The following is a 26377-nucleotide window of genomic DNA, read 5'->3' as shown; positions in this document are numbered from 1 at the left end:
TGCCTCCCCTTGCCTCAAGAGATGCAGTTACTTCCTCTCTCCCTGCTGCCCTGCTGCTGCATGGCTCTGAGCCACAGTTGCCTGTCTCCAGGCGCTGCGCACTTGGAGCTGTATGCGCACAGAAGCGCGGGGCGGCTGCTTCTCTCTGCTCCTAGTCGTGGTCTTTGTGTCACATAAGATCAATACTTTTCCACTCCTTTGAAGTTGCTAGAAGGGATTTTCCCATGAAGAAACAGTTCCTCACTATTTCTAAACAAGATGCTCAGGAGACTGGAACAATCAGGCATACAGGGATGGCAGGAATCCCACTGCACAATAGGACACCGCGCCCTTCATTCATACCGCTTCTTGGCCTTTGGTGCCTTCCTAGTCTTATTTCCATCTCTTTCTTCAGGCTGCACAAACACCTACTTGTTCACGAAGTACCTGGTGTTTCCTGGTTTTATCTGTCTGTGGCTCTCATAAGCTGCCTTTTGCTACCTATTGCAGTAACATCAGAGGGAAAGACTAAGTATCAGTTAGGAGCTCAACCACTTCTCAGCATTCTGAAAAACTGTCCACGCCCCAAACAGGTTCACAGTGACAGACCCCTATCACTTTGAAGTATGTTCATCCTTGAGGCTCAACTTAAGAAAAATGGCAGGAGAACTAGATACAGTAGATGGACATCTTCAACCACACAGTCACAACCATGAGGAGCCTGCTCAGTCACACTTTGGTCTGGCTCCTCAAACCCATAATGGGAAAGGAAAAATGAGGATTTTTTTTTTCATTTCTTAAAAAGGCATTGGGTTACTCCCTCCTGCCCTCTTCTTTCTTCCCTGAATGAGAGTGTACAACTAGCAGCTGAGGTGAGGTAGGTTAAAAGTCCATGAGGTGCACGGTAGGCTTCCTGCCTCAGCCTGCGGCCCAGGGTGCAGCCCTGTGCCTGCCCACCCAACTCTAACTGGCCGGATGCTGTGTATCTGGATACACTGTTTTTAAGGAAAGGAAAAAGGCCAAACAACAACAAAAGAAAGAAAAAGGACCAATATCTGAACAGCTCCCTGCTCCAGTAGGACTGAGACAATCTTATTCCTCCCTCAAAATAACTATGGTAATTAGAAAGAAGTATTTCAAAATCTTAGTACAAATGGCCTCTCACTGTTATCCTCCCAACCATGACCTTCCTCTTTTATGTATCTCCTTCAGAGCAAAATAAACCCATTAATGACTTTATATATAAATATAAAAGAAAAGCAAAGAAGCCCAGAACCTGAACTACCACAGGAGCAGAGCACCTGGGCCCTCTAGGAGTTTCCTTGTCAGGAAATGTAAGCCTCAACAGGAAACAGGCTCCTTCCCTTTTCAGCGCAATATCCTACTTGCCCCACTGGCCAGGAAAGAGTGTGCTCACGACCCACCTAATTTACAGCAGAAGACACTGACCCTGTCCCATCCCCAGTGGTAAAGTACACATCTATGCTGCAGAACTCTCCATTCAGTCTGCTCCCCGATCTGTTACATTAATGCACTGCATGTGCCGGTGTCACCTGAACACAATCAGCTCCCAACGCTCTTGCAGTTCTCAGTCACAGGCTGCTGCTGCCAGCTGCAGGCTCCAGATCCATTCCAGAGAACTTGCTGTTCTTGCTCAGGGGCTCCAGGACCTCGGGGTCATCAGTCCAGTGCCATTTCAACCGAAGCTTAGGGGCCAGCAGAGCATCTTCCCTCTTCTCAGGAGCACTAGGCTCTTTGCCAGGCTTGTCCTCCATCTTTAGTCACCTTGAGGGACTCTTCGCTTGGGGGATTAATGGGTACAGAGGGCCAGCCGCACAAGGGTGGTGCCTTTTCCCTCTTCGGTAGTCCTGCACAGCACAGGTCCCCTGCCTGAGAGTGCTCCCGCTTCTCCTGGACTGACCGCCTGAGGCTCTCATGCTCCCTCCCAGAGGGGGCTCTACCTCAATTTTCACGGGACAGGAGCCTGGTGAGCGCATTACAGGTGCACACAGCGGGCAGAGGCTGCAGCCTGATAGAAAATCGAGTGTTTCAAGAACTGTTCCACTTTGTTTCTTCTTGTGGGGAACAGGTATCAGTTAATTACTGCTTAAATATTTACACATTCTTTGAGTTATAAAATTGTAATGGAGGGATTTGTGAGACATTCATGTGTAAAAGATGGTTTTGCTAGTTACCCATTTCAGCAGAATAGTGTATGTATGTACATAAAATGTAAGTAACTAAAACTCCATTGTACAGTCCCTTTGAGATGTTCTGCTTTCTAAAAGTCTTTAAATTTTTGCATATATTACACATGCAATGTACTGTTACAGAAATATATATGTATGATATACATATCTTTCCAGGAGTATCATAACTCTGTATTTTGTTATGGAAGTTGAAAGAAAAAATACTTTACCTCAGAAATTAAACTTAAATAAAAAGAGTGAAGTACTTTAAAAAAATATGCATAATGAAAAGCCCAGGTTCAAAAGATTTCACTCCTGATTTCTACCAAGCAGTTAGAGATACAGTGAAAATTCTTGAAGTATTCCAAAGAGTTGAAAAGAAAGAAATTCTGTCAAAAACATTCTAAGACACCAACACTACTCTGAAATCAAATTCAGGTAAGGACACACACCCATGTACAACTACAGGTGAACATTCTTGATGAACATAGATGCAAAACTTCTCAACAAAATCCTGTCTCAACAAAACCCAACAGCACACTGAAAATATAGCTCAGAAGGTTCAAGTGGGACACTAGAGTGGCTCGTCATGTGCAAATCAATGAGCATGGTAAACCACATCCAAACTAAGTGGACAGAAGCCACGTCTATCATCTCACCAGATATAAGAAGGTATTTGATGAAGTCTAATAAATATTCAGAACAATAGGTATAGAAAGAACATAGCTCAACATAGGGAGGCCAATATATTATAAGGCAACTATTAACGTTATACTGAATAGGGGAAAGCTGAGAGCTTTCTAAGACTTGGAATAACAATGGGGTTACACACACACTTTTTGCAGTATTATCCAACATATGCTAGAAGTCCAAGCCAGAATAGTTAGACCAGAGAAAGAAATAAAGGGTATCCAATTGGAAAAGAGGAAACTAAAGCATAATTCTTTGCAGATGAAATTATGTGTTAAAACCCAAAAAAAACTATTAGAACAAATAGATGAAATTAGCAAGGTATCCGGATACACAATCAACATACAAAAATCAACAACATTGCTATGGACCAATAGTGGGTAATCTGAAAAAGAAAGGAAAAAAGAAATTCCTATTGACAATAGCTAAGAAAAGCAGGAATACATTCACTAAACAGGTAGAAGATCTGTACACAGAAAACTATAAACATTGCTAAGAAAAGTTGAACAGGACATATAAAAACACTTAAAAAGGCATCCTATGTTCATGATTGGAAGAATCAATGTTGTAAAAATGCTCATGCTACCCAAAACAGCTGATAAATTCAAGACAATCTCTATCAAATTATTAATGATATGCACAACAGAACTAGGAAAAAGAATCCTAACATTTGTAGGCAACCACCAAAAGTCTCCAAGGAAACTTAAGCAGAAAGAAAAAGAAGTGGGCATTATATCCCTATAGTTCAAAATACACTGCAAAGCAGAAGTAATCAAAACAATATGATATTGGCATAAGAATAAACACACAGCCAAATGGAACAGAAGAAAAAGACTAAAAATAAGCTCCAACATACACAGACAACTGACCTTCAACAAAGGCTTTAAGACCATGCATTGGAAAAAGGAAAACCTCCTCAATTAATAGCAGCCATACTGTGGGAATCAGTGTGGAGACTCCTGAAAAAACTAGGGACCAGTGGTCCATTTGACCCAGCTATTCCCCTTCTTGGTATTTTCCCAAAACGATTAAAAGCATCATACCACAGCGACATATGTGCACCCATTTTTATAGCGACACAGTTTATAATTGCTAAATTTTGGAAACAACCCAAATACCCATCAACTGATGAATGAATGAAAAAGATGGTTGTTTTTTTTTTTAGTATAATGAAATACTACTCTGTAATAAAGAAAGATAAACTTGAGACACATTGCTAAACGGATGGACCTTGAGAACATACTCTTAAGTGAAATAAATCAGACTCACATGTGTAAATATCTCATTGTCTCACTGGTGTGAGAAACTGAAAGTGTAAATAAGAACCAAAGTGTACAAGAGATATGGTGAAATGGGAAGAAACTGGTCAAAAGGAAAGGGGAACTAGGGAGGAGAGAGGAGGGAAGGAAGGAAGAAAAAGAAAAAAATGAGGAAAGAAGGATAAAATGGAAACCACACTTTATAAGTAAGGAGGGGAAGAGGAGTTGAAGGGAGGGGAACAGAAGGGAAAAAGAGATAAATCAAGGTATATTACATAAGGTACAACTTCGCTATAATAAATGTGATCATTGTATATACATAAACTGTACCAATAAACTTAGTTAAATTTTAAAAATTATGAATAGTGGTTGGAAAATTGGATATCCATACAGAGAAGGATGAAGCTAGGCCCTCATATCTTACTAGTTCCAAAAATTAACTCAAAAAAAGATTAAAGACAAAAGCATAATACTTGAAAAAAATAATGGAACTATTGAAGAAAACATGGGGACAGTATTTCAGGACATCTGAATAGAAAGGGATGTTTTGGATAAGAACCCAAAATCACAGGAAACAAATGAAAAAATAAAGTAGATTATATCAAACTCAACACTTTCTGTACAGAAAAGGAAAAAGCTGTCAAAGTGTAGAAAATGGAAAAAATAATGGCACACTAGCTTAAAAAATAAAGGCTTACTAGCTAGAATGTATAAAGAACTTAAACTCAAGAGCAACATATGCAATTGAAAATGGGAAATAGATGTAAAGTCATTTCTTGAAATAAAACATGAACAGCTACAATATATAAAAATGCTCAACGTCACCAAACATTACAGAAATGCAAATCAAAACCATAAGGAGAGATCACCCTAACCCAGTCAGGATGGCTACTGAGAAGGACTAGCAACACCAAGTGCTGGTGAGGATGTGGAGAAAGGAAAGCATTTGCACAATATTGAGGGTAGTAAATTACTATAGTCATTATGGAAAACAACATGGCCCATCCTCAAAAAATTACATAGAAAGGGGAAAAATAGAAACAAAGCATTTGTAAATGGGGAGTGGCTGAAGGGCTGAAGCGATGGGAGGGTGATGGGAAAAAAGAATTCAGATATATTATATACAGGTACAAATTTCCTATGATGAATGTGATTATTACACGGCCAACATGTATTAATAAAAATGTAATAAAGATATTTTAAAGTGCCAAGTTTTAATCAGTGCTATAAGGAACTTTAGTCTAAGTGTTCTGAAAATTAGTTTTGTTATTTTTATGCTGGAAGTACTTACATAATGTGTTCACAAATAAAACTTTATCGTTAAAAAATATTAAAGATAGAACCACTGACTGATGCAGCAATCCCAACTCTGGGTATGAATACAAAGGAAATGAAATCAGCACGTTAAAGAGACAATTGGGGGGCTGGGGATTTAGCTCAGCGGCACACCGCCTGCCTGGCAAGCGCAAGGTTGTGAGTTCAATTCCCGGTACCAGAGAAAAAACAAAAAAAAAACAAAAACAAACAAAAAAAATAGACAATTGTACTCCTATGAACACTGTTTATAGTAGCCCAGGAATAGAAGTAACTGGAGGGTCTATGGATTGATGAATGGGTTTAAAAAGTGGTACATAATCGCAGTGTATTTGCAATGACATGAATAGAACTAGTGATCGCTATAGTAAGTTAAATGCACAAGCACATGAGACAAGTACTGTATTGTGGTCTTATAACAAGAATGCAAAAAGTTGATCTTATGCTTTTTGCTTTTGTTTTTGAGACAGTCTCACCCTGTAATTCAGGCCGGCATCGAACTCACAGAGATCCTCCTGCCTCAGTCTCCCTAGTGCTGGGATCACAGGTGTGTGCCACCACACCCGGCTTAAACTGATCTCATGGAAGTTGAGAATGGAAAGATGATGACCAGAGGCTGGGGACAGTGGAGGGGAGGGGAATGGTTTTCAATGAGATCTAGGTTATGGTTAAAGTAAACTCTAATATACTACTGCAGTTTGGTGGCTGTAAGTAACAATAATGTACTATATATTTCAATAAAACACTGTGCCTTTCAAATTTCTTCAAAATGTAATCCTCATTCCTCCCCCTCTCCAATTTGGTAAGTACTCCATTAGAACACATTTCTATAGTTCACAATGAGGTTAGAATTAACACTTTCTTAGACCTTTAAAATTTTCTTCATTTTCATCATCAGCACTCATGGTATGGTTTGTTTTCTTTTTCCTTTTTCAAGTTGAAAGATCTAAGTATATATTGGGCTATGCACTGAAAGGCGGAGGATGCTGAGATCACACTGTCTTACCATTATGTAATGCCTTTCCTTATGCACCACTGTCACAGGAGACAGTTAATTTTTCATTTCAGCAATGGGACTATTTACCAGATTTTCTGGATCCAAAATTGTTAAAGTTACAAAAAATAATTGCTAGACTTCTGACATATACATTGCTTTATGGACTTTCTCTTGTCATATACACCAGACTGCAATGGTATTTAACTGGAAAAAGCTATCTCCTGTTTATGGGGCCTGCATTAAATTCTATGATGTATTTTAATAAAAATATTATTTTTCAGCCTAATTTCAAATCTTGATCAATAACTGGTGAGAAAATAGATTGACTAACATAATAATAATCATAAGATAGGTTGTATATCCATCCATTAAGTCATGTAAATTCTAGGTAATAAAAGCATTCAGTAATTATTCTAGGTTGAATATTGCTGATTAAATCAGACCTAGAGAGCTATAAAAGAACCCCAGCCCTGACTCTGTGTTGGACAATTCAAATCTGCACTGAGTTAGGAGTTACTGAGGGATCTGAAAGACCCTCTGGAACACAAGACGGAAATGTAAGAGGGCCTCTTCCTGTGGCCATATGCCAAAGATGCTTCCCATTTGCTATGTGAAAATAAACTATAAAGGCAGAAAATTTAAAACTGCAGTGATCATTCTTAAAACTTTGAATTGCTTATGTAAGCAAGTGAGCATAGTAAGGCTAAAAACTGGTAACAATGTTAAAGCAAATTTAAAAGAGGAAAAATGAAATAGTAACATAAAGTATGCCAAAGTCAATAAAGCCACAACTACAAATTCTCATAAGCTAAGAAATAAAGATTTCTGGGATAATGTCAAATATTTAAAACGACATGAAACAAATACAACTATCATACAGCAATGTAGGAAGTTTAAGACGATAAAATCCAAATTAATTCCAGATAAATTCCAAATTAATAAAATCCCAATTAATAATGGATTTGGATTAATGGGACAAAATCCAAATCAATAAGGCAGCATTTATGCTTCAAAATGTAACATCCTCATGTAGAGATAGCTGGGGATTTTTGAGGCAGGGTCAGGATAATATTTAACCTAGTCCCAGTCATTGTATCCACAGGAAGGGCTCCCTGTTGAGGGATGTCTGGCAGGTTCGCCTCCTGTAAACGCTGAGGATTGAATTTTTAGGTCACGCAAATTTGTAGGTATGCTCTAATAACAAAGGCTCTTAGATCCTAGTGCATTCCTGAGGATTCCCCTTAGGTGATTCTCTCTCAGGTTGTAGTAGCATCCAAATGTTCTGAGACCACACACACACACACACACACACACACACACACACACACAGCTGTATCCCGCAGGGCCCTGACTTCACAGACCTGTGGCTGTCAAACACAGCCTGGCCTGCATAACAGAGATCAGCCCTCAGACTGATACACGCTTGCAGCTAAATGCTTCTCCATGCAGTCAGGCAAGGAGAAGGATCTCTAAGTCTATGATGGAGGCAGTGGAGCTAAAAAGTCACATTCTGAGTATGACCTACTTCTTCTAAAACTCCATTAGTATTAAAGTAATATCCTCATACAAATCTTGATAAATACCCTTCACATCAAGGTTTCTACTTCTCAAGGTACTCCCACCTAATTTTAATAGTAATCTTATGAGATGGAAGGGTAATAAATTTTTGGTACATTTTATAAATGAGAAAATTGAGTAACTGAGGTGATAAATAAGTTGCCTAAGTAAGTATTTCTAATTAACAATTGAGACTGAAGCTTAATCCATGTGCTCTGAATTCCAGGCCACTCTGCCACTAAATATAATTAATTTTTACATTTCCAGTATGTAAATGTAAATTACTTATTTCCAATAAATCCATCATTTTATTGCTGTTTCCAGTGATATTTACTCCACCTCATAAATACATGTTAGATTGAGAAATGGCAAGCTAAAACAAGCAGCCATACCAAACTCGATTCACCACTGCCTCTGATCCTCAGCTAGGGACAAGGAAAGTATTACTTATAAAGTAAATTACTTTAAAATAAACCTTGAGGTCTTGGACTTAAGCTTTCATGTTCTCTGAATTGTTTGGAAAAGGATATATACATTTTATATCTAAAATTTATGGGTAGTAGAAGAACGCGAACATTCCTTTCTGTCTGACCCTTTTTTTCCAGTTAAATGTTAATAAAAGTCAAAACCATTAAAGACAAAGGCATTTAAAGTTAGTGGATCATTATAAGGAAAGAGCCACTGTGAAGCGACATCCACTGATGTAATCTGACACAGTTGGACATTGCGTCGGTCGCTTATCTGTGCTCAGATATATCTGCACTGTGCTATCTCTTATTGGACCCAAACATCTATAGAACATTAACATTACACCTGTTCACTTTCAAAACTAAAACAAGGTACCCACAGAGTATCAACTTATCCAGCTAACATGAGTGGCTATGATCTCTTTATCAGTTATAGTTCCTCTTTATCAGTTCCTTTTCTTCTAGCTAATTCATTAAAATAGCCAACACAGATCCCCGCAGCATTCAATCCAGAACGAAGTTCCTCCTCTTCATCCTCTCCCCAAATCATCTAACTTTGGGTGCCCAAATCCCTAGACTAATCTTTTCTAATACTCTCAGGAATACCTCAGATTTCCCTGTGTTGGTTTTGCCTCCCTGGCAAGAGTAACAAACTCTGCTTATAATTCTGGTGGACCTTTCCTGGAGGACACTGACATGACACAATTGTTTGACAATGTCTCAATAAACCAAGCTCTGTTTCTTATAGCACTTTAAATAGTACTTTTAATATGAAAGGGGGTATCACTATTATCCCCATTTTACAGATGAAGAAAGCACTCAGAGGAGGGGTACAATGACAATACAAAGTAAAAAACTGAATTTAAATGTGTCACTTTGTGAATGTCTAAAATATTTCCACTGTACCATACTAACATATTATTAAATGTATGTAGAATTTGTCTTTTAAAAATTGGATGAATATCAGAAATTTCAATATTTTCTTGTCAAGATAATTCATTGACTGTATATGACCAGGTACAAAGCTCCATGGAGAAATGAACAGGACTCTGAAGATAAATTCCCTGGACTGTGATGAGTCAGTATTATTATGACTTCAGTGTTCAAGTAGTGATGATGAAAACCAAAAACACAAATTGGAAGAAGAGACACAGATCATTAAGATCCTTGAACACAGACATACACATTCCCTTGAGTAGTATATCCACTAAGTATCAGTATAGACCCCACAGGAAGGGAAAGGGGTACACTGTATTCATAAGCAAGTATAAGAATCAGTAAACTCTTATTGTCATTCTATGCTCTCTGATTAATAGCAGCCTGTGGCCTCAGACATGGTATATACACATTAGTACACAGTAACTCTTCCTTTCTCTTTTTTCTCCTTATATGGCTCTCAGGCAGATGGTGCCCCTCACCTGAAAAGAAGTGGAAGAAAAGTTGGACAGTGACTAATAGGGAGATATCAGACTCTGTATAAATGACATATCATTGTTGCTGTGAACAATACATGCCATTCCAACATAGTGCCTATCGCATCATAGAAGTTACACATGATTCTTGTTTTTTGTTCTTGTTTTTCTTCTGGTACTAGGAATCAAACTCATGACCTTGTGCTTGCGAGGCAGGCGCTGTGCTGCTGAGCTAAATCCCCAGCCCCCTCAAGATTCTTAAAAGCAAGATGCCGGCATGCTCTTCCAGGGTGATCCTGCACTAAAAGGCTGCCACCATCACCATTACCCACAATGTGTCGTTCTGTGAAAGTAGTGAGTGGAGATGCAATGTGTGGTTTTGCGTGCTTCTTCTCTCTTCTCTGAAATTTACACTTCCTCTAACCAAGGAAATCTAATGTACGTGTTAATCCACACTCTTCTACTGGTGCCCTTCCTTCATTACTATATCCCTAAGATGTTGTCTAACAGGAACTCAGGATGACCAGAAACCATGAAAGGTGAAGCCACAGAACCCTCAATTTGCCACTTTTCAGTAAGGCTAGAGAACTTATATGTCTTTTTTTCTTATACATATTTTTAAGAACTTCATCCAAATTTGTACATGATTGTCTAAATTTTCTCTGGAGATCAGTGACTATATATTTTTCTCGGTAGTGTCTTGCATCCAGTTGCTACTTGGTGACAGTTTTATATTCAGGAAGGTGCCTGAATTTAGCTATCACAGTTATTTTAAAGGGGATCCCAGATGATTGTGGCAGCTATGTTTTACATAGTTTCAAATCACAACACTAAAGTTTTTGGTAGAGTATAAAAACATTTTTTAAAAATTACATATATTAGAGTTCCCTTTTGGATAATAAGTACACTGGAATACAATATCATCACATATCTTTTATTGTGCAACTAGACTGAAGAATGGAAAAAAACAAGAATCAGAAATGACCCAGGATGAATTTAAGTGCACAAAGATGAACCTGTAATGCTCATTTATGAAAGAATACAAGCTGGGCCAGATTTTAAAATAGTGTAAACAGAATTTCTTTTTTTTTTTTTTTTGTCATTTTGAGGCAGGGTCTCACTATGCAGTTCAGGCTGGCCTTGAGCTCACTTTGTAGCCCAGGCTGGTCTCAAACTCTCAACGATCCTCCTGCCTCAGCCTCCCAAGTGCTGGGATTACAGGCGTGCACCACCAGGGCCAGCCTTTCTTTTTTTTTTTGTCTTTTAGAATTTCTTAAAATGAAGGATCTACAAAGAACGAAAGGCACCTGATTTTAGTTGTGATAATATACTTCCAATGGCACCTGATTAGAAACCTATTGACTTGAAAAGATGCATTATTATGAATGAATAATAAAGCCACAACTATTTCAGCTCAGATAAAAGAAGAATATTGATAACAGCCATTCTTTCTACAGTAAGATGGAATCTTAGTGTTGTTTTAATTTGCATCTCTTGAATGACCAGCGATTGTGAATGTTTTTTATATATTTATTTGCTGATTGTATTTTTTCATCTGAGAACTGTCTATTCATTTCAGATGCCTATTTTTGGATTGGGACTTTTAATTTAGGGAGTCTGAGTTTTTGAGTTCTTTATATATTCTAGGTATTAGCCTTTTGTCTGAGGAATAGCTGGCAAAATCTTTTTCACTCTGTGGGTTGTGTCTGCATTCTGGTGGTGATTTCTTCTGCTGTGTACAAGCTCTTCAATAAGACAAGATACAAGTTGTTGATTCTTTGTATTATTTCCTGTGTGACTGCGATTTTGTTCGAAAGGTCTTTGCCCATACCTCTGTTTTGAAGAGTTCTACCTATTCTACCTTCCAATCAATTTATAATAAAGGCTGGCTGGGCTGTGGAGAAAAAAGGAACCCTTTTCCATTGTTGGTGGGAGTGTGGACTGGCACAATCACTGTGGAAATCAGTGTGGAGATCCCTAAAAAAAACTAGGACTAGAGGTTCCATTGAACCCAGGTTCTTGGCATCGTCTCAAAAGAATGAAACGCATCATACCACGGTGACGTATGCATAACCACTGTCCAAGCAGCACAATTTGTAATAGCTATATCTTGGAAACAGTCCAAATGCCCATCAATGGATGAATGAACAAAGATTTTTTAATACAACAGAGTACTACTCTGCCATAAAGAAGGATAAATTTGAGACATTTTTAGGCAAATGGATGCACCATGAACCATATGTTAAAGTGAAATAAATTAGACACACATGTTTACATATCACATTGCTTCTCTGGTGTGAGAAACCAAAAGTATAAATAAGAACAAAAATGCATAACAGATATTGGGAAATGGGAAGAAAATGTTTAAATGGGAAGGGTTAGGGTAACAAAGGATGAGGGGAGTGGGGAAAGAAAGAAGGGAATAGAATAAAGGAGCAAAGAAGGAAAAATGGAAACAAAGCTTTGTAAATAAGGAGTGGAAGGGGGTTTATAAATAAGGAGGGGAGGGGAACGGGAAAAAAAGAATCAAGATATATCATGTACAGGTACAAATTCTCTATGATAAATGTTATCATTATGATTATATAAAATGTATCAATATGAATGATAAAAACATAGCCTCCTGATTTCCTGATATCTACACAGTTTATCCCTAGAAAAGTTCATGGAAAGTAGATTGCAAGAAACATGACTCATAATATTTTAGCTGACCAGTACCATGAATCTTAGTACTTATAGGCATCAAGTGTGGTAAAAAAAAAAATATATATATATATATATATGAAAATGTTAACAGATTCTATATGTAAATATTGCTTTATTTAACCCTATTATCTATTTCACACTCTATAAACAAATAAGAGTGAGCTACATTTGATTATCCATAGATGACACAGTTCAGGATCAGAAAATAAAGATTCAAAATTGGATTTTTCTCAAATCCTTGTATAAAATGTGAGGTATAATTGTGTGTGTGTGTGTGTGTGTGTGTGCGCACGCGCGTACATGCATGCATGCTTATCTGAGAGGAAAAAAGAACAGAATAGAACCAATCTTACAAACAGGTTTTCTGAGAATTGATTACAAGTAGTAATCATAGTCTTGCCTCCCCAGTTTTGTAATTACATGAATATTGACTTCTACGAAGTGTATTCATCATTCATAGAATTTATAAAGCTCTCTCAGTCTCTTTCAGCTTTAACTGCATGCCACTAAATGTCTAGAAGTCTTTCTCTGAAGTAAAGGGAACAGTTTAGCTAGTTAGGCTACTATCCTGTATCTATATATTAGATAGTTTTCTAGATTCTTCAGATGTTTTAGATACAAAAACTTCTAGAACTTGAAACACTGGCTCATAACATATTAATCTAGGGAGTTTATGGTGCAAATGGGACTGGATTTGAGTAGAAAACATGTTTAGAACACATTACTGGATTCCAGGTATGCTGTTTGCATGCAGCATATGTGAAAAGAAAAGAAGAGAAAAATCTCTCAAGGGGTCTAAGAGTGAATTTTCATAGTGATTATTAACCTAATCTTGGTGCTATGGCCATTCACCATCCATGTCTGTCCTGGAGAGTCTGTCAATTATAAGTGTGTGATTTCCCTGCAGAGGGAGAGCCTCTTGAGGCTGAAGCTCAGCCTTACTGATTTGGAGGTATTATTTTTATGTTGGAATAATCTAAGAAACAGCATTATGAGGATTTCTCTCTCCAGTCTAAGATAGAGCAAATAAAATTAATGACAGCATAAAGAAAAAGTGAAACACTCAACAACAAAGAAAAACACTCCACAAGAGACTATCATCTTGTAATCCCATAAATATCACATATGGTCTAATTGAGTTACACAGCTAGTAATAGATCTGGAAAGTTAGATTTCCAATATGTACCCATTCTTTCCATCCATGGTCATGACACATTTTCATTCCACCACGGAAGAAACCGGAGGGAATGACAGAGGGAAGACTATTCAGCATCAGACTTCTCTAGTTACAGTATGGAGGTCATCAGTATAAAGACATTCAAAACTCTTGAAATCTTCCCAGAAGATTAAGTCCAATAAAGATGAACACTGATTGTCCTCACTCATGGAAATGTCTGCATTTGATAAGGTCAGGGAAAGGACCCAGCTTTAGTGGAGGATATATTTTCCAGTATGATTAAGTGAAAATTGTATTCTTGATCCAGCCTATGCCCATTACAAGTCACATATGTGGTACATAAATATGAAGTCAACAAATACAGGATATGCTCACCTGGACAGAGTGCAATATTACAAGGCTTATGATGTGTTTCGGGTCCTTCACAGGGCCGCCCTCCATACTGAGGAGGGGTACACGACCTTGTTCTCGTTCTTTGGCCTCGACCACATGTAAATGAACACAAACTCCACGGAGACCATTCCTCCCAAACTCCGTGTACTGTAATAAAGCAAAGAAGCTTCAACAACACAAGCAAAGAGGAAAAGTTAAAGATTATTTTTTATGTAAAATTAAAGGAAAATCTTCAAAGTATAAATATATTTTAAAACTCAATTGTAACATCTTTTTCCATAAAATTAAAAAATAAATTTAGATGTTCATTATGCATTAACATATAGAAAACATTATGTGCCTATTTTCTGCATTTATTTTTTATTACAAACTTTAAACCTTTACTTTTTTTTTTTAAAGTGGGAATGTCCCGCTCTCTCAGTTGGTAAAACACTCATAGTTCTTTCTAGGTCAAAATAAGACCAACTAAGATGGACTATAAATAAAATAACAGAAATGATCTCTGGAGTTAAATTTGCTTTTAAATAGCTAGAGGCCAACTTTTGTGAAGTTTTAGTATTAAAAACTTTTACTGTGTCAGAAAAATCTAAAAATTGATGACATGTATTTTAAACAGTTGTTATCTCTACATTTTAGAAAATACATTATTCTGTTACTTAAAATTTTGGGGTATAAATTCACTATGTTTTGAGTAAGTGGGACATTTGAAACACTATACCTATTCACATAGGATAGTGCCCTTTCCTTATTTCAAAATGAGTGATTAAGTTGAAGATCTCCAAAAAAAAATCTCTTTCCAATGGCCATGGAACCACGAGACACTATTTCTGAGTGTCACAGGACTGGAATCTGTCCTAATTAATATAAATTTTTCAAAAACTCTCAGCAAATTATATAACTATGATTATGACTAACATAATTATGAATGTACCAATATTTTGCACATCCCACCACAATGAATTCAAGCTTGGTCAAATATAATAACATAATATGTGCTCCTTCATAAAAGCCACTGTGATTATACACTGATAACTTAAAATTAGATTCCTGAGCCAGGGATCAGTGGCACAGCACCTGTCTGGCAAGTGCAAGGTCCTGAGTTCGACTGCAGATACCAAAGGAAAAAAAAAATTAGAACCTTTCCCTAAATGTTCAAATCACTGCTCTCACCATAATTCTTAATATTTGGTCTAGTAAGTAATATCACCTCATGGCCAAAAAAAAAAATGTGTTGCCAGGGTCAGACTCTTGTCTTGGAGCCGCACTTCTGGTCATAGTAGACTCTGAGAAGCTCAAGAGTGTGGATGTTTGATATAAAACTCACAGGGAAAAGAGAGGTGTGCACACTCAGATTAATAAAAGATGTTCACATTCTCAGCATTGGTAGGGAGACAGCACTAGGCCATAGAGATGTAGCAGAGCACTTGTGCAAGTGAAAACCAAACTATCCAGAAATTTTTTCATGTGTATGCTGATCAATTTGTTATTTTAAAACACACATATGTTTAAGTCTAACCAATTAACAAATGCATTACCACACATGGTTGATATTTTTGTGATGAGATTATGGGAACACCCACTCTTTCAGCATTTTTCACAAATATAATACAATGTCATTAACTACAGCCATGTTTAACCATTAGACATGGACATATACTTCAAAATATTATTCAGCATATGATAAATGTATAGAATTGCACATGTCACTTTCAATCACAAGTAAATAAATTTGGAAAGATACTCAAATATCTGATACCTTAATAGTGAGGTATGCATTCACAGTTACCTCAAATGGCTATGAAAATACATTCAAATATTGATAAATGAGCCACATTTGATTAATCCATGAAAAACTCAAAGATTTTGTGAAACCTGATGAAAAATATTTATAAAATAATACACAGGCAAAGACTAAGAGACTGAGAGAAATTGATTTTGTAAAATTTTTCCAACAAAGATTTGGAGAGATCAAAGCTAATCAGAAAGTCAAAGAAATTAGAATAAGTGGTAAATCTGTATATTTATATGTCTATAAATATCTGCATTTATGTGTATATAAATATGCATATTTATGCATGTGTTTATATATGAGCATATATGATAATTTATGAAAGAATATTTTAAAGTAATTTACATTATTTTTTATTATAAAAGATTCACATTTTTATCAATTTTTGTGTTTCTTTCAAATTACCAAGGTTTCTCCATTTAAAATAAACTTTTACTTTTTTCTATATCAAGTGTTAGTATTATATGACATTTATATTACTAATTCTGTTCATTTCACAACTATCAAATCATATACTCTATATGCATTGCAAAATCCCAGAGAAAAATCTAGAATATTGACAATTTTTCTTCATCAGTATCAAAATATGCTGACGAATCTTGATGGCTCAGTTAAATTACAGAATTGGAATCCTCAGAAAATTAATATTAGTATTTTTAACAGTCCTTACTGTTACACTGTGAAGTTTCTTAACTCATTCACATCCTTTAAAAAAGGTTTTTCCTCATTTGGCAAAGATACCAAGGTATTAACAATTCATAATTTCAGAGAAGAAATGTAGCACAAACTTCAATGGTTATAAATGTTATTCATAAGATTTATGTTAAAAATAACATGTTTGCAGTTTGACAGAGAATTGTTATTTTTTTATTTTGTAGTAAAAAATAAAAATCTATAAATTAGTTAATTTGAAAAATGATTCCACCAAGAACTATCCTAATAAAACCATGCAATTTAAATCAAATTCAACCATTTTTATAGTTTCCCTTATTTTGGGCATCAACTATATTTTCATATTTCTTTTATGCTATCAGAGATAAAATAAAAACATACCCTAAAGAAAATATATTATCATCACATTTTGAAATAAACACACAAATATTCTTGATTTAGAGTGTGCTGTACATAAAACAACTTTTCATTTTTTTTTTTTTTTGAGACAGGGTCTGACCATGTAGTTCAGGTTGGCCTGGAACACACTATTGTAACTCAAGCTGACCTTGAAGTCATGGCAATCCTCCTGTTTCAGCCTCCTGAGTGCTGGGATTATAGGCATGCACCAGCATGCCCAGGAAAACAACTCTTTTAAATGGAAAAGTTTTTTCTTAAGAAAAAAATGGATATGACAACTTTGATATTTACAAAAAAAATTCTTCTTTCACCTCTATAAACTTCTTTCATCTCTATAAACTTCTTTCACCTCTATAAACTTCTAAAGTTCTTCTTTCACCTATATAAACTTCTAAAGGACTAGAATATATATATTTGGTAATTTTTGGTCATTACTACTCAGAGGAAGATGGGCTGCTACTGCATCTAGCGGGCAGAGGCCAGGTTTGATGCTAAACATTCAAAACGCACAGGACAGATCCTTGCAACAAAGATTTATCAGGGTCAAAATTGCAGCAGTGGATTTCAGAGTTGGGAAGCCTTGGAGATTACAGACTCTAGTCTGTAATTTAACCAGAACAGTAAATATATAATTGGATGTAGCTCTCCACTTTTCCCTATCCATTTTCTCTTTATCACATACTTTTCTATTCTAAATAATAAGAGCTGTTGAAGAGAGAATAATGCCAGTGCCAAAATTTCCCAAAAGGCTGGATATCTTAGGATCCTTGTTAGAAGTAACACAAAGTAATGCTTCAAAACCCTCCTTCTGAAATTTGAATAAGATGAGCAAAAGTGAACTAATTTATAGCACTATTGATTAGCGTTTGTAGTACAAATAAATATAAGCCCTAATTGTAACAATCTACTTATTTTGTGGACAGTGAATTGTACTTTCAATTCATCCTTTTCTCGTGCCAGTTTCATTCATTAAATGCCAAATACAGTTGAGTTTTCACAGTTTAGCAAGTCAGTTATTGATTCCTGAACTAATTTTTATTGGAATTTATTATATTAGTAATGTATTTACATTGTTAAAGTACTACTGACATTTTAAACTATTTTAAAATTCCCTTCCGCCTACTATTTTCAGAATATAATAGACTGAAAAGAAGATACATATTTACCAGCTTGGCAAATTAGCAAAATATTGAACACAAAATATTTCATAATAAACAATAAAAAGAAACACCAACTTCTTCTATCAAGATACTTATTCAACATTTTTAAAGTAGTGCAGTTGCTAAATTATTCTTCATATTTAGGAAATTAAATCAACAAAACAAAAAACAAGTAGAACAACAATGAAAAGATACACTTTTCTTATCAGTATTAAACAACCTTGAAAAGACAGATACTTTATGCACATGGAAGTAAAAAGGAACTAGTAACTAGAGGTACTCCCTCTGAAGGTGAAAAGGTAAAATGTTTTGGAAATCAAGGAAAACTTTACAATCATAGAATGTTACTTGGTCTTCTGCACATCAAATGCAAAGGGGAAAGAGAGAGCTTGGCAGTGTGGATGGGAGAAGCACTCTGGTCCTGCTAAGTATGTGGCCAGTGTAGGCTCAGACAGTGGCCTACGGCAGAAGAGAGAGACTCCCACAGGTCAGCCATCAGCGCATGTGCAGCCAGTGACCGGCCCTTACGCTCTGCACGCAGAACTGCGCAGAAGACTTGGAGAACCATTCAGACTCCCACCTGGAGATGTCTTCCAGGAGACTCTACCTCTCTTATGCTGAAAGCATCTTGACCACCATATAGATAATGATGGGATAAATGTGTATGTCAAGTGCACCTAATTACCTATTGACACTTTGCACATTTACAAGAACAGGGAACTTGATCTTGGGACCATCATGTAAGTCCTGGGAGATGCTGCCAAGTTTGAGGGTTCTCCAACATAACCTGCTCTTCTTCTCAAAGGAGGACCCACAGGCATTTACCCCTGTGGCCTCACGATTTCACTTCTAAAATCCTCAGCTCCTTCTCATTTGCATTCTTTTGACTTTGTGCCCAGAATCTGTTTGTCCTAGGACCCTTCTTTTCAATCACCTTTTTTTCAATGCCCTTTCCTTTCCATGACCTCCTTAAGCAATGTTTCCTCTGTACCTTTATTTTCCTCTTCCCGCTCTCTTGCATATAGCTGAATTCCCACTGAACCTCATTAATTGTTCTTGTTTGCAAAAGCAATTATTGATTTTTTTTTCTTGCTGATTCTTTCTCTCTTCATAATTTTGAACTTTCTGCCCTGTGTGACTTCTCTTCTTCCTCCATGTCCTGCTCTGTCCCCTCTCTGTTCTGTTACAAAGTGATTTCCCACTTCATTGTATCTTTTCTTCTTCCCTTTTCATCACTTCCTTTGCCTTTTCTTTCTTCTGGGCTTATTATTATTGTGAAAAAAAGCCATATAACATAAAATTTACCACTGATGCCTTTTTTAGTGTACAGTTCAACAGTACTGGGCATATTCAGGTGGCTATGGAACAGACCTTCAGGACTGATTCTCCTCATAAATCAGAAAGTCTGTTCCTGTTGAAGAACTCTGACAGACTGTTCTAGTGGAAGACACTGCCTTTCTCTAGCAAGCTACTCTTGCTTCTAGCAAATGGAGAATCAGTCCCTCCCCAAGTGAAGCTCACTAGAAAACTTTCAAGAATGACTTAGTAGATGCAAGGCTAACTACAGCAGAAATCCTTTTCTCCATAGGCCCTCCTTTTCTGGAGACCTCTGGGAAGATTATGCATAAAACTCAGTGTCAACTGCAGCAGTCAATAGGTTCGGCTTGCAGTCACCCATCCACCAAATGAGTGGATAAAAGTAGAGTCCTGTGGATGTGTAACTTCTTGTGCTCTAGACTTCCCTAAGGTTGGATTCCTAATAGTATTTATTTTTATATCAAAGTCAGTAGTCTGGGAGGGAGACGCAACTATACTATGCTCATGGACATCAATGGAAGACCAAGTTTTGATGTAACACTGAAAACTTGATCCTAACTTGGCAAGCTACTATGCTCTAGCTAACATTAAAGATGTAAGGATCTCTCTGCCTCTGCCTCTGCCTCTGCCTCTGTCTCTCTCTGTCTCTCTCTCTCTGTCTCTTTGTCTTTTTTTTCTCTTCATAATGATGTTAGTAAATGGTTCTGATGAGAGCAGTAACTTCAGGGAAGTTAATAAAATTAAATAACAGCTCTTTGGCCGGAGGCACTATTTTGCCTGAAAGGGTCAGGTAAGTGATAGGGAAATTGCTGACTGCTTGGAAGACTGTCAATCACTGACTTAAACAATGGCAATACATCATATTTCTGCTATGCTTAGAAATTGCACTTTTCCCTCAAACACTGAGTTGGATAGTTTCACCATCTAAAATATAGGAATGATATCTGAACCTTCTACTACTAGCAGCATATACAGAAACTTGAACCTGGTATTTGTAGTGGGAAGGCAGTTCCTTATTTGACTTCTTGATTGCTTGAAATCAGAAATAATTACAGACACAATAAAATATCACAGTGGAATAAGAATTACACTTATCCGCTCTAATTAGAATGGCTTTACCCAGTTCACATGAAAATAACAAATTGTCCCAAATGCGTAGCATGACACAATTCAATAACATCCACAGTTGTAGTTACTGCTAACACTACCTGGACAGAGGGCAGTGTTATTGCAAACCCTTGATTCTCTTAATGGGCCGCTGCAGTGTGTCCCGTAAGGTGATACACAAGTTCTGGTTCGCACCTGCGACCCTTGACCACAAGTAACTGAGCACGTGCTCCACTGGGACCACTCTTCCACACCAGATTCACCTGCGTGCAAGACAACAAACAAACATGAAATACTGTCTTGAATATTCTTCGAGTCAGCATCATAACAAACCAATGTCACGACATGCATGAATCATTTCAATGTAAAAAATGACAGTACATTACAAGAAAACATTTCACAGAAAAATAAATTCAAAGAGGGATGCACGAATGCTGATAGCAAGATCAAGCTTGTTACAACCTTGTTAGCATTTTATGAATCCATTCTACGAATGCCACTGTACTATCGGCACCATGAAGTCAGTAGTTTCCAGGAAGAGTAATTGTTGAAGCCTTTTTTGAAGCCAATCTAAGTCTTTGTACTTGGATGGGAAGGGAAGCAAAACTTATTTCTAAGCTTATTTCTAAGCTTGGTCGAAGGCTTTAGTGAGCAGGAATGCAATGATGTGTTCTTCCCATGTCCTTTATTCTACAGCACTCTTCTAAAGCCAGATGAGGTGAAGCTCTGGGACGCTGAATGCACGTCATTCCTATTGTCCAGAACACTGACATTTATTTATAGTTTATTTCAGTGGAAATGTCTTCTTTTTCACCCTATGATAGCTATTTATTTTGTGGCAGTTTATTAAAGTCCTTCAGCTTCTGATTTCACCCATGATCTACAGAAGTGATTTTCACACAGAATGAAGAAAAATTCTTTTGCAATTTGTACTAAACATGGATCTAAAAGTTAATTTAAAATAAGGCTCTGAGAAGCCAACTAATGTGTGTCTTCATTAACTTTCATGGATTTGGCATCACACTGAAATTATGTTTATGTCCTTATATTATCTAATGTCATGTCCAAAGAAAGGTAAAGAAGTGTTTTAGACCAATGCAGTAGGTTTCTAGTTTTGTTCTGGTATCATGTCCAGCAAAAATTTTTGAGACTGATTTGAAAGTTTGCCACTGGTTTTCTCTAAGTTCTAACTGACTCACATGCCTGCTAGCAGTAACTACTTATATTAACCATTTATTTAGTTATTGAAAAATTCTACTTGTGAACATGCCTCATTATATAATCAAGGAGCCATTTAACTATATTTTATAGATTCTGTCTAGAATTTGCAGTTAGAATAGAATTCAAAGGATGGAAATGACAATCTATTTGTCTATCTTTGTTGTTAAGGGGTTAGCAAGTGACTTAGAAATAATTTTTAAAATAACTCAAGGCAGCTAGTCCACAAACCAGTGCTCAAGAACAGGAGGAGACTGGATTGAAATGTAGCTCAACACAGCGATTTCTTCAGTGAGAAATCTGCTTCAAAAAAAAAAAAATACTAAAACAAAATTTGTGTTTGATGTAGCTGATTTTACATTCTGGTGCAGACTGCTTAGTTCCTGAGGGCTCAGAACAAGCAGTCTGCAGCTAAGCGTGGGTCCATGAGCTACATTTTGGGTAGCAGGATTATGAAGCATTTGCTCTTATTCAGGTCTGCATCGGAAGTCGTGCATTGATATAAGGTCACAGGCAGTGATATATTACATCAAATAGCACTCTTTTTTAATATTGTGGTCAATTTTTATCTGGGAAGTACTGAATAGATTACTGATGATTGTTTCAATATGTTTTATCCTCACAAATTTATACATTATCAATTTCACTAAAATGTGCGTGGATAACTAATAGTTAAAAATCCATGCTTCACAATTCTTTTACACTAAGGAATATGCTAGCAAACCTGAAAATCATCATTTTATAGCAATAGTTAAAAATCCATACATGTATATATGTATATGTACATTTAGTAATGAAAAATTTAAGTTTAAAGTTAGAGAAAATACAATATATTTGTAAATGATATCCCAACCAGTCTGTATTGAGATTAAGTGATGTATAAATATCATGGTCATATGCTATTAATCAAAAGCCAAAAATTATGAACAATGTGAGTTCTATAAGTGAAACGACAAAAATTATGAATAAAATTAGTTCTACTTTGCCACAAAAGCAGTCTTTCACTCCCACTGCACACTGTTATAATAACAAAGATACATAATTTAATTAAACTAACAATGAGTTAGGGCCAAGGCTTACTTTTAAATGTATTTTTGCACAAATATTTAAAACATGAATTGTTGCTCACTATGTGATACTGTAGTGAAGCCGAGTAAGTGGGCCTGGACTATGAGAGATTGATAATACCCAGTTTTGTTCTCCCTCAAAAGCATGGTTTATTTTGTGGATCAAAAAAAATTCCACTCATCAATCAATCATATATTGGCTTTTAAATTTGGAATCAAATACTTCTACTAAAATAGTGGCCTAATTACCGAAATGGTCATGTTATCACTCACACGCTATCTTTCTAGTAATATTTTCATTAAATACTTCTTACTTCTATAATACTTCCTTATTCATACGTGCATGAAGACTACACTAATTGAACACATTGGGTCATAGATAGAAATACTTCATTACTTTATCTGAAAGAGGTTTTAAAAGTATACAGTGGGATTAACATTACAAAATAAAAGGCAATGGACACTGCTTTCAATATGGATATATCTTTGCAGAAAGCACAAACTGATCTGTTTTCTGAGCTTGTAGCTAGGAAGGCAGATTAGAGATCAGGTAGAAATCTTCAGTATCTAATTAATTATTAAGGGTCTTCAGCTTGCAAGAAAACATGGAAAAGAAAATAGAAAGCTTATCGATAGTTCATAATATTTGTGTTTGATGGAAACCTATATAATATTAGCTTTGTGACCTTCAGTAAGTCATTTTATTTCTTTGAACATCTTCAAATAAAATGAATAATGTATCTAATTCATAACCTATTTGTGAGGATTGTTAAGGTAATGTATGAGTACATTTTAAACTATAAACAAAATATTAATATAAAATTTTGCTAGTATGTTAAAATCATGAATTTAGAGACACATTTTTAATTTTATCTTTCTATTTTAGACAACATGCTAAAGTTAAAATATAATAAATATAATAAAAGATTATTTATATAATATAAATATAAATGTAAGAGATTATTTTTCTAAACATGTTTATAAAATCATTTGATGACTATGACATTAAAAAGTATCAGTAAATATAATTAAGATGGCTTAGGGGCTGGGGATTTAGCTCAGCGGCAAAGCGCCTGCCTGGCAAGTGCAAGGTCGTGAGTTCGGTTCCTGGTACCGGAGAAAAACAAAAAAAACAAACAAACAACAAAAAAAGATGGCTTAGACCATCTTACTGGTATTTAATTTAAATGCCTATGTTAAATATTTATATATACAACTTATGATTTAATTTTCCTTAACAATAAATACAGATTGTAATTTAGGCTGTGAGGGTATTACAATTTATGTTTAAACTAGATTAGTTCAGTTATTGGGACTAACAAAAACAATGAAGTAATTTTAATAAAGTAATGCTACGTCTTGAAAATGTTACTTTAAAATAAAATCTCCTTTTATCACACTATAAAAAGTCCTTATATTACATTTAGAGTTTACTGGTCATATTGATTGAAGAGGCCATTTGAGATATATTTCTTAAATTATAAATTATGACAGTTTTTGATGTCTTTTTTCTCATTATAGCATAAAATGTTGTCTTCTATTATTTTTTAATTTTATCGCTATTATGCCACACATTGTTCTCAATTTACTGTCAGCAAATTTTTATAACTGTTTATATGCAGTACCAATATATTGGTTTGAAAGAAAAATAGAGAAGTTCATAAATAAAATTTAATTTATAGGATAAAATTTCATTGTGTCACATATATTTATTTATATTACTTTAACATCTGCAGAAAATATTTAAGAAAAATCTTCTTTAGCTTTATACTGAAACTATAAATAGTTCAGTGTAAACTAGCATAATATACTACAGTTTTCTACTTTTAGGAGCTTAATTTTAAAATACATATTACATGTGTTTTTATATATACCTACACTATCTTTGATTTAAAATTAAATAGTAAATATTTATTATTCATGAGTTCAGGCAACCAAGCAATGCTTTCAGAACTTTAATTCTGAAATGCATTGTCTTTTCTGACTTAATGTATATAATAAAAGATAGTGGTTTTAAAGCTTCTTATGTATCATTTCAAAATTTTCATGTATTACTAAGTCATGTATTAGATACAAAATAATGACGAAGAGAATGAATAAATAAAAAAACTGGAATTAATGAATTCTTCCTTAACAAAATCAATGTTCCTTGAGATTTGAATTTGCCAAAAGAATTTTAGTTAAAAATTCTGAATTTCCTTTGTATACAAAACAGACATTATAAAATGAATTTGAACAGTAACTCCTGGCTAAATTCTATAATATTTGAGGCACAAATTGATGTTACTACACTACTGGAAATTGAAAATAATTGTTTACCACTCTACACCCTTGCCAACCCCAACTTCGGGAATTGCAGTAGACCGATTTCCTTACTACCTCTTTGCTAAAGAAGGGCACCTTCTCTAGTCTGGCAGAGATGCCCACGAGGTGATACTTAGGAGGCCCAATAGTCAGCCCAGGCCATATTCTTTGATTTAGAGTCAAAAATCCCCTAATCTCCTCTCAGGGTTCAAGACATTTTGATCCCAACAAAGGACAAAAATACATTTAGAATTGTGAAAATTTGCCTGAACCTTCTGGACATAATGAAGCATATGGGAAAAACATAAATCATCCCTCTTAAATGAGGTGAACCAAAAGCACTCTAAAAAAAGTGTATTTCATGGAAAAACCTAAAAATGTGACCATAGATATTTTGTTCTTAGAACATCTTGTTCTAAGAATGACTCTGTTTGCAACTAATGTATGAAACAGACAGCTCACCTATTATCAGGAGCATGATCAATTCATAGTATTGACAGCATTTGCATTTTTAGTTATAGATTCAGATCTAGAGTTCTGAATTTGTATTCATCTAAGAACATATGAACTGAAAATGTTCATCCTTGGGGAAATTCCAGCAAAATCATTCTGAACATCATGTCAGAGAACTTGTCATGTACTTGGACATTTTCTATTAATGTTACAGTGGTCAAGACTGGAATATATTCAACTTTATGAAGATACACATAAAACTTTTAGTTGTCAGTTTCCCAAAATAAAAGCAACAGCTGAAAATGTTCAGAACAGTTTTAGACACTTTTTCAACTTCAGAAATGCCACATGCAATGTACTCACATGGAATTACAGATCACTTACGATGAGCCAAAATACAAATACAGACATTTGCTCAAACTCTGTAGCTAAATAAATGGGCATAAATTCTATATATTCAAAATATAAACTCACATACATTTATTACTTTAAAATTTACTTAAAATAATAGTTTCAGTTATATAAATATATATTTATTTGGAGGGTTTTAAAAAATGACCTAATTATTTCAAATTAAATTATTTAAATTTTTAATTCTAAATTTAGAATTAAAAATTTTATAAACCATAAAGTAATTTCTGTTGATATTTAAGTATCTTCAGGTATTACAGTTTACTAACAAAACCTATTAACATTTTATTATTTAGCTTATAAAACAAAATTCTTTTCAACTGCAATATTAAATTATAAA

The 26377-nt window shown here is 35.4% G+C and overlaps 1 protein-coding gene across 3 annotated transcripts in view; it reads right to left on the bottom strand.

The window, feature by feature from the left end:
* Positions 1 to 26377, bottom strand: part of Adgrb3 (adhesion G protein-coupled receptor B3) — a 705185-nt gene that overhangs the window by 398567 nt on the left and 280241 nt on the right. For all 3 annotated transcript variants that reach the window (XM_005404463.2, XM_005404464.2, XM_005404465.2), the window contains 2 exons: positions 20686 to 20847; positions 14123 to 14287 (listed from right to left, as the gene is read on the bottom strand). In XM_005404463.2, the coding sequence (XP_005404520.1) occupies positions 14123 to 14287; positions 20686 to 20847 (327 nt within the window). The remainder of the gene's footprint in view (positions 1 to 14122; positions 14288 to 20685; positions 20848 to 26377) is intronic.

This window comes from Chinchilla lanigera, unplaced genomic scaffold, assembly GCF_000276665.1.
Source record: "Chinchilla lanigera isolate Chin_1 unplaced genomic scaffold, ChiLan1.0 scaffold00087, whole genome shotgun sequence".
NCBI classification, from domain to species: Eukaryota; Metazoa; Chordata; class Mammalia; order Rodentia; family Chinchillidae; genus Chinchilla; species Chinchilla lanigera.
Note: the sequence above shows the minus strand (reverse complement) of the source record. Positions and strands in the feature narration are given on the sequence as shown.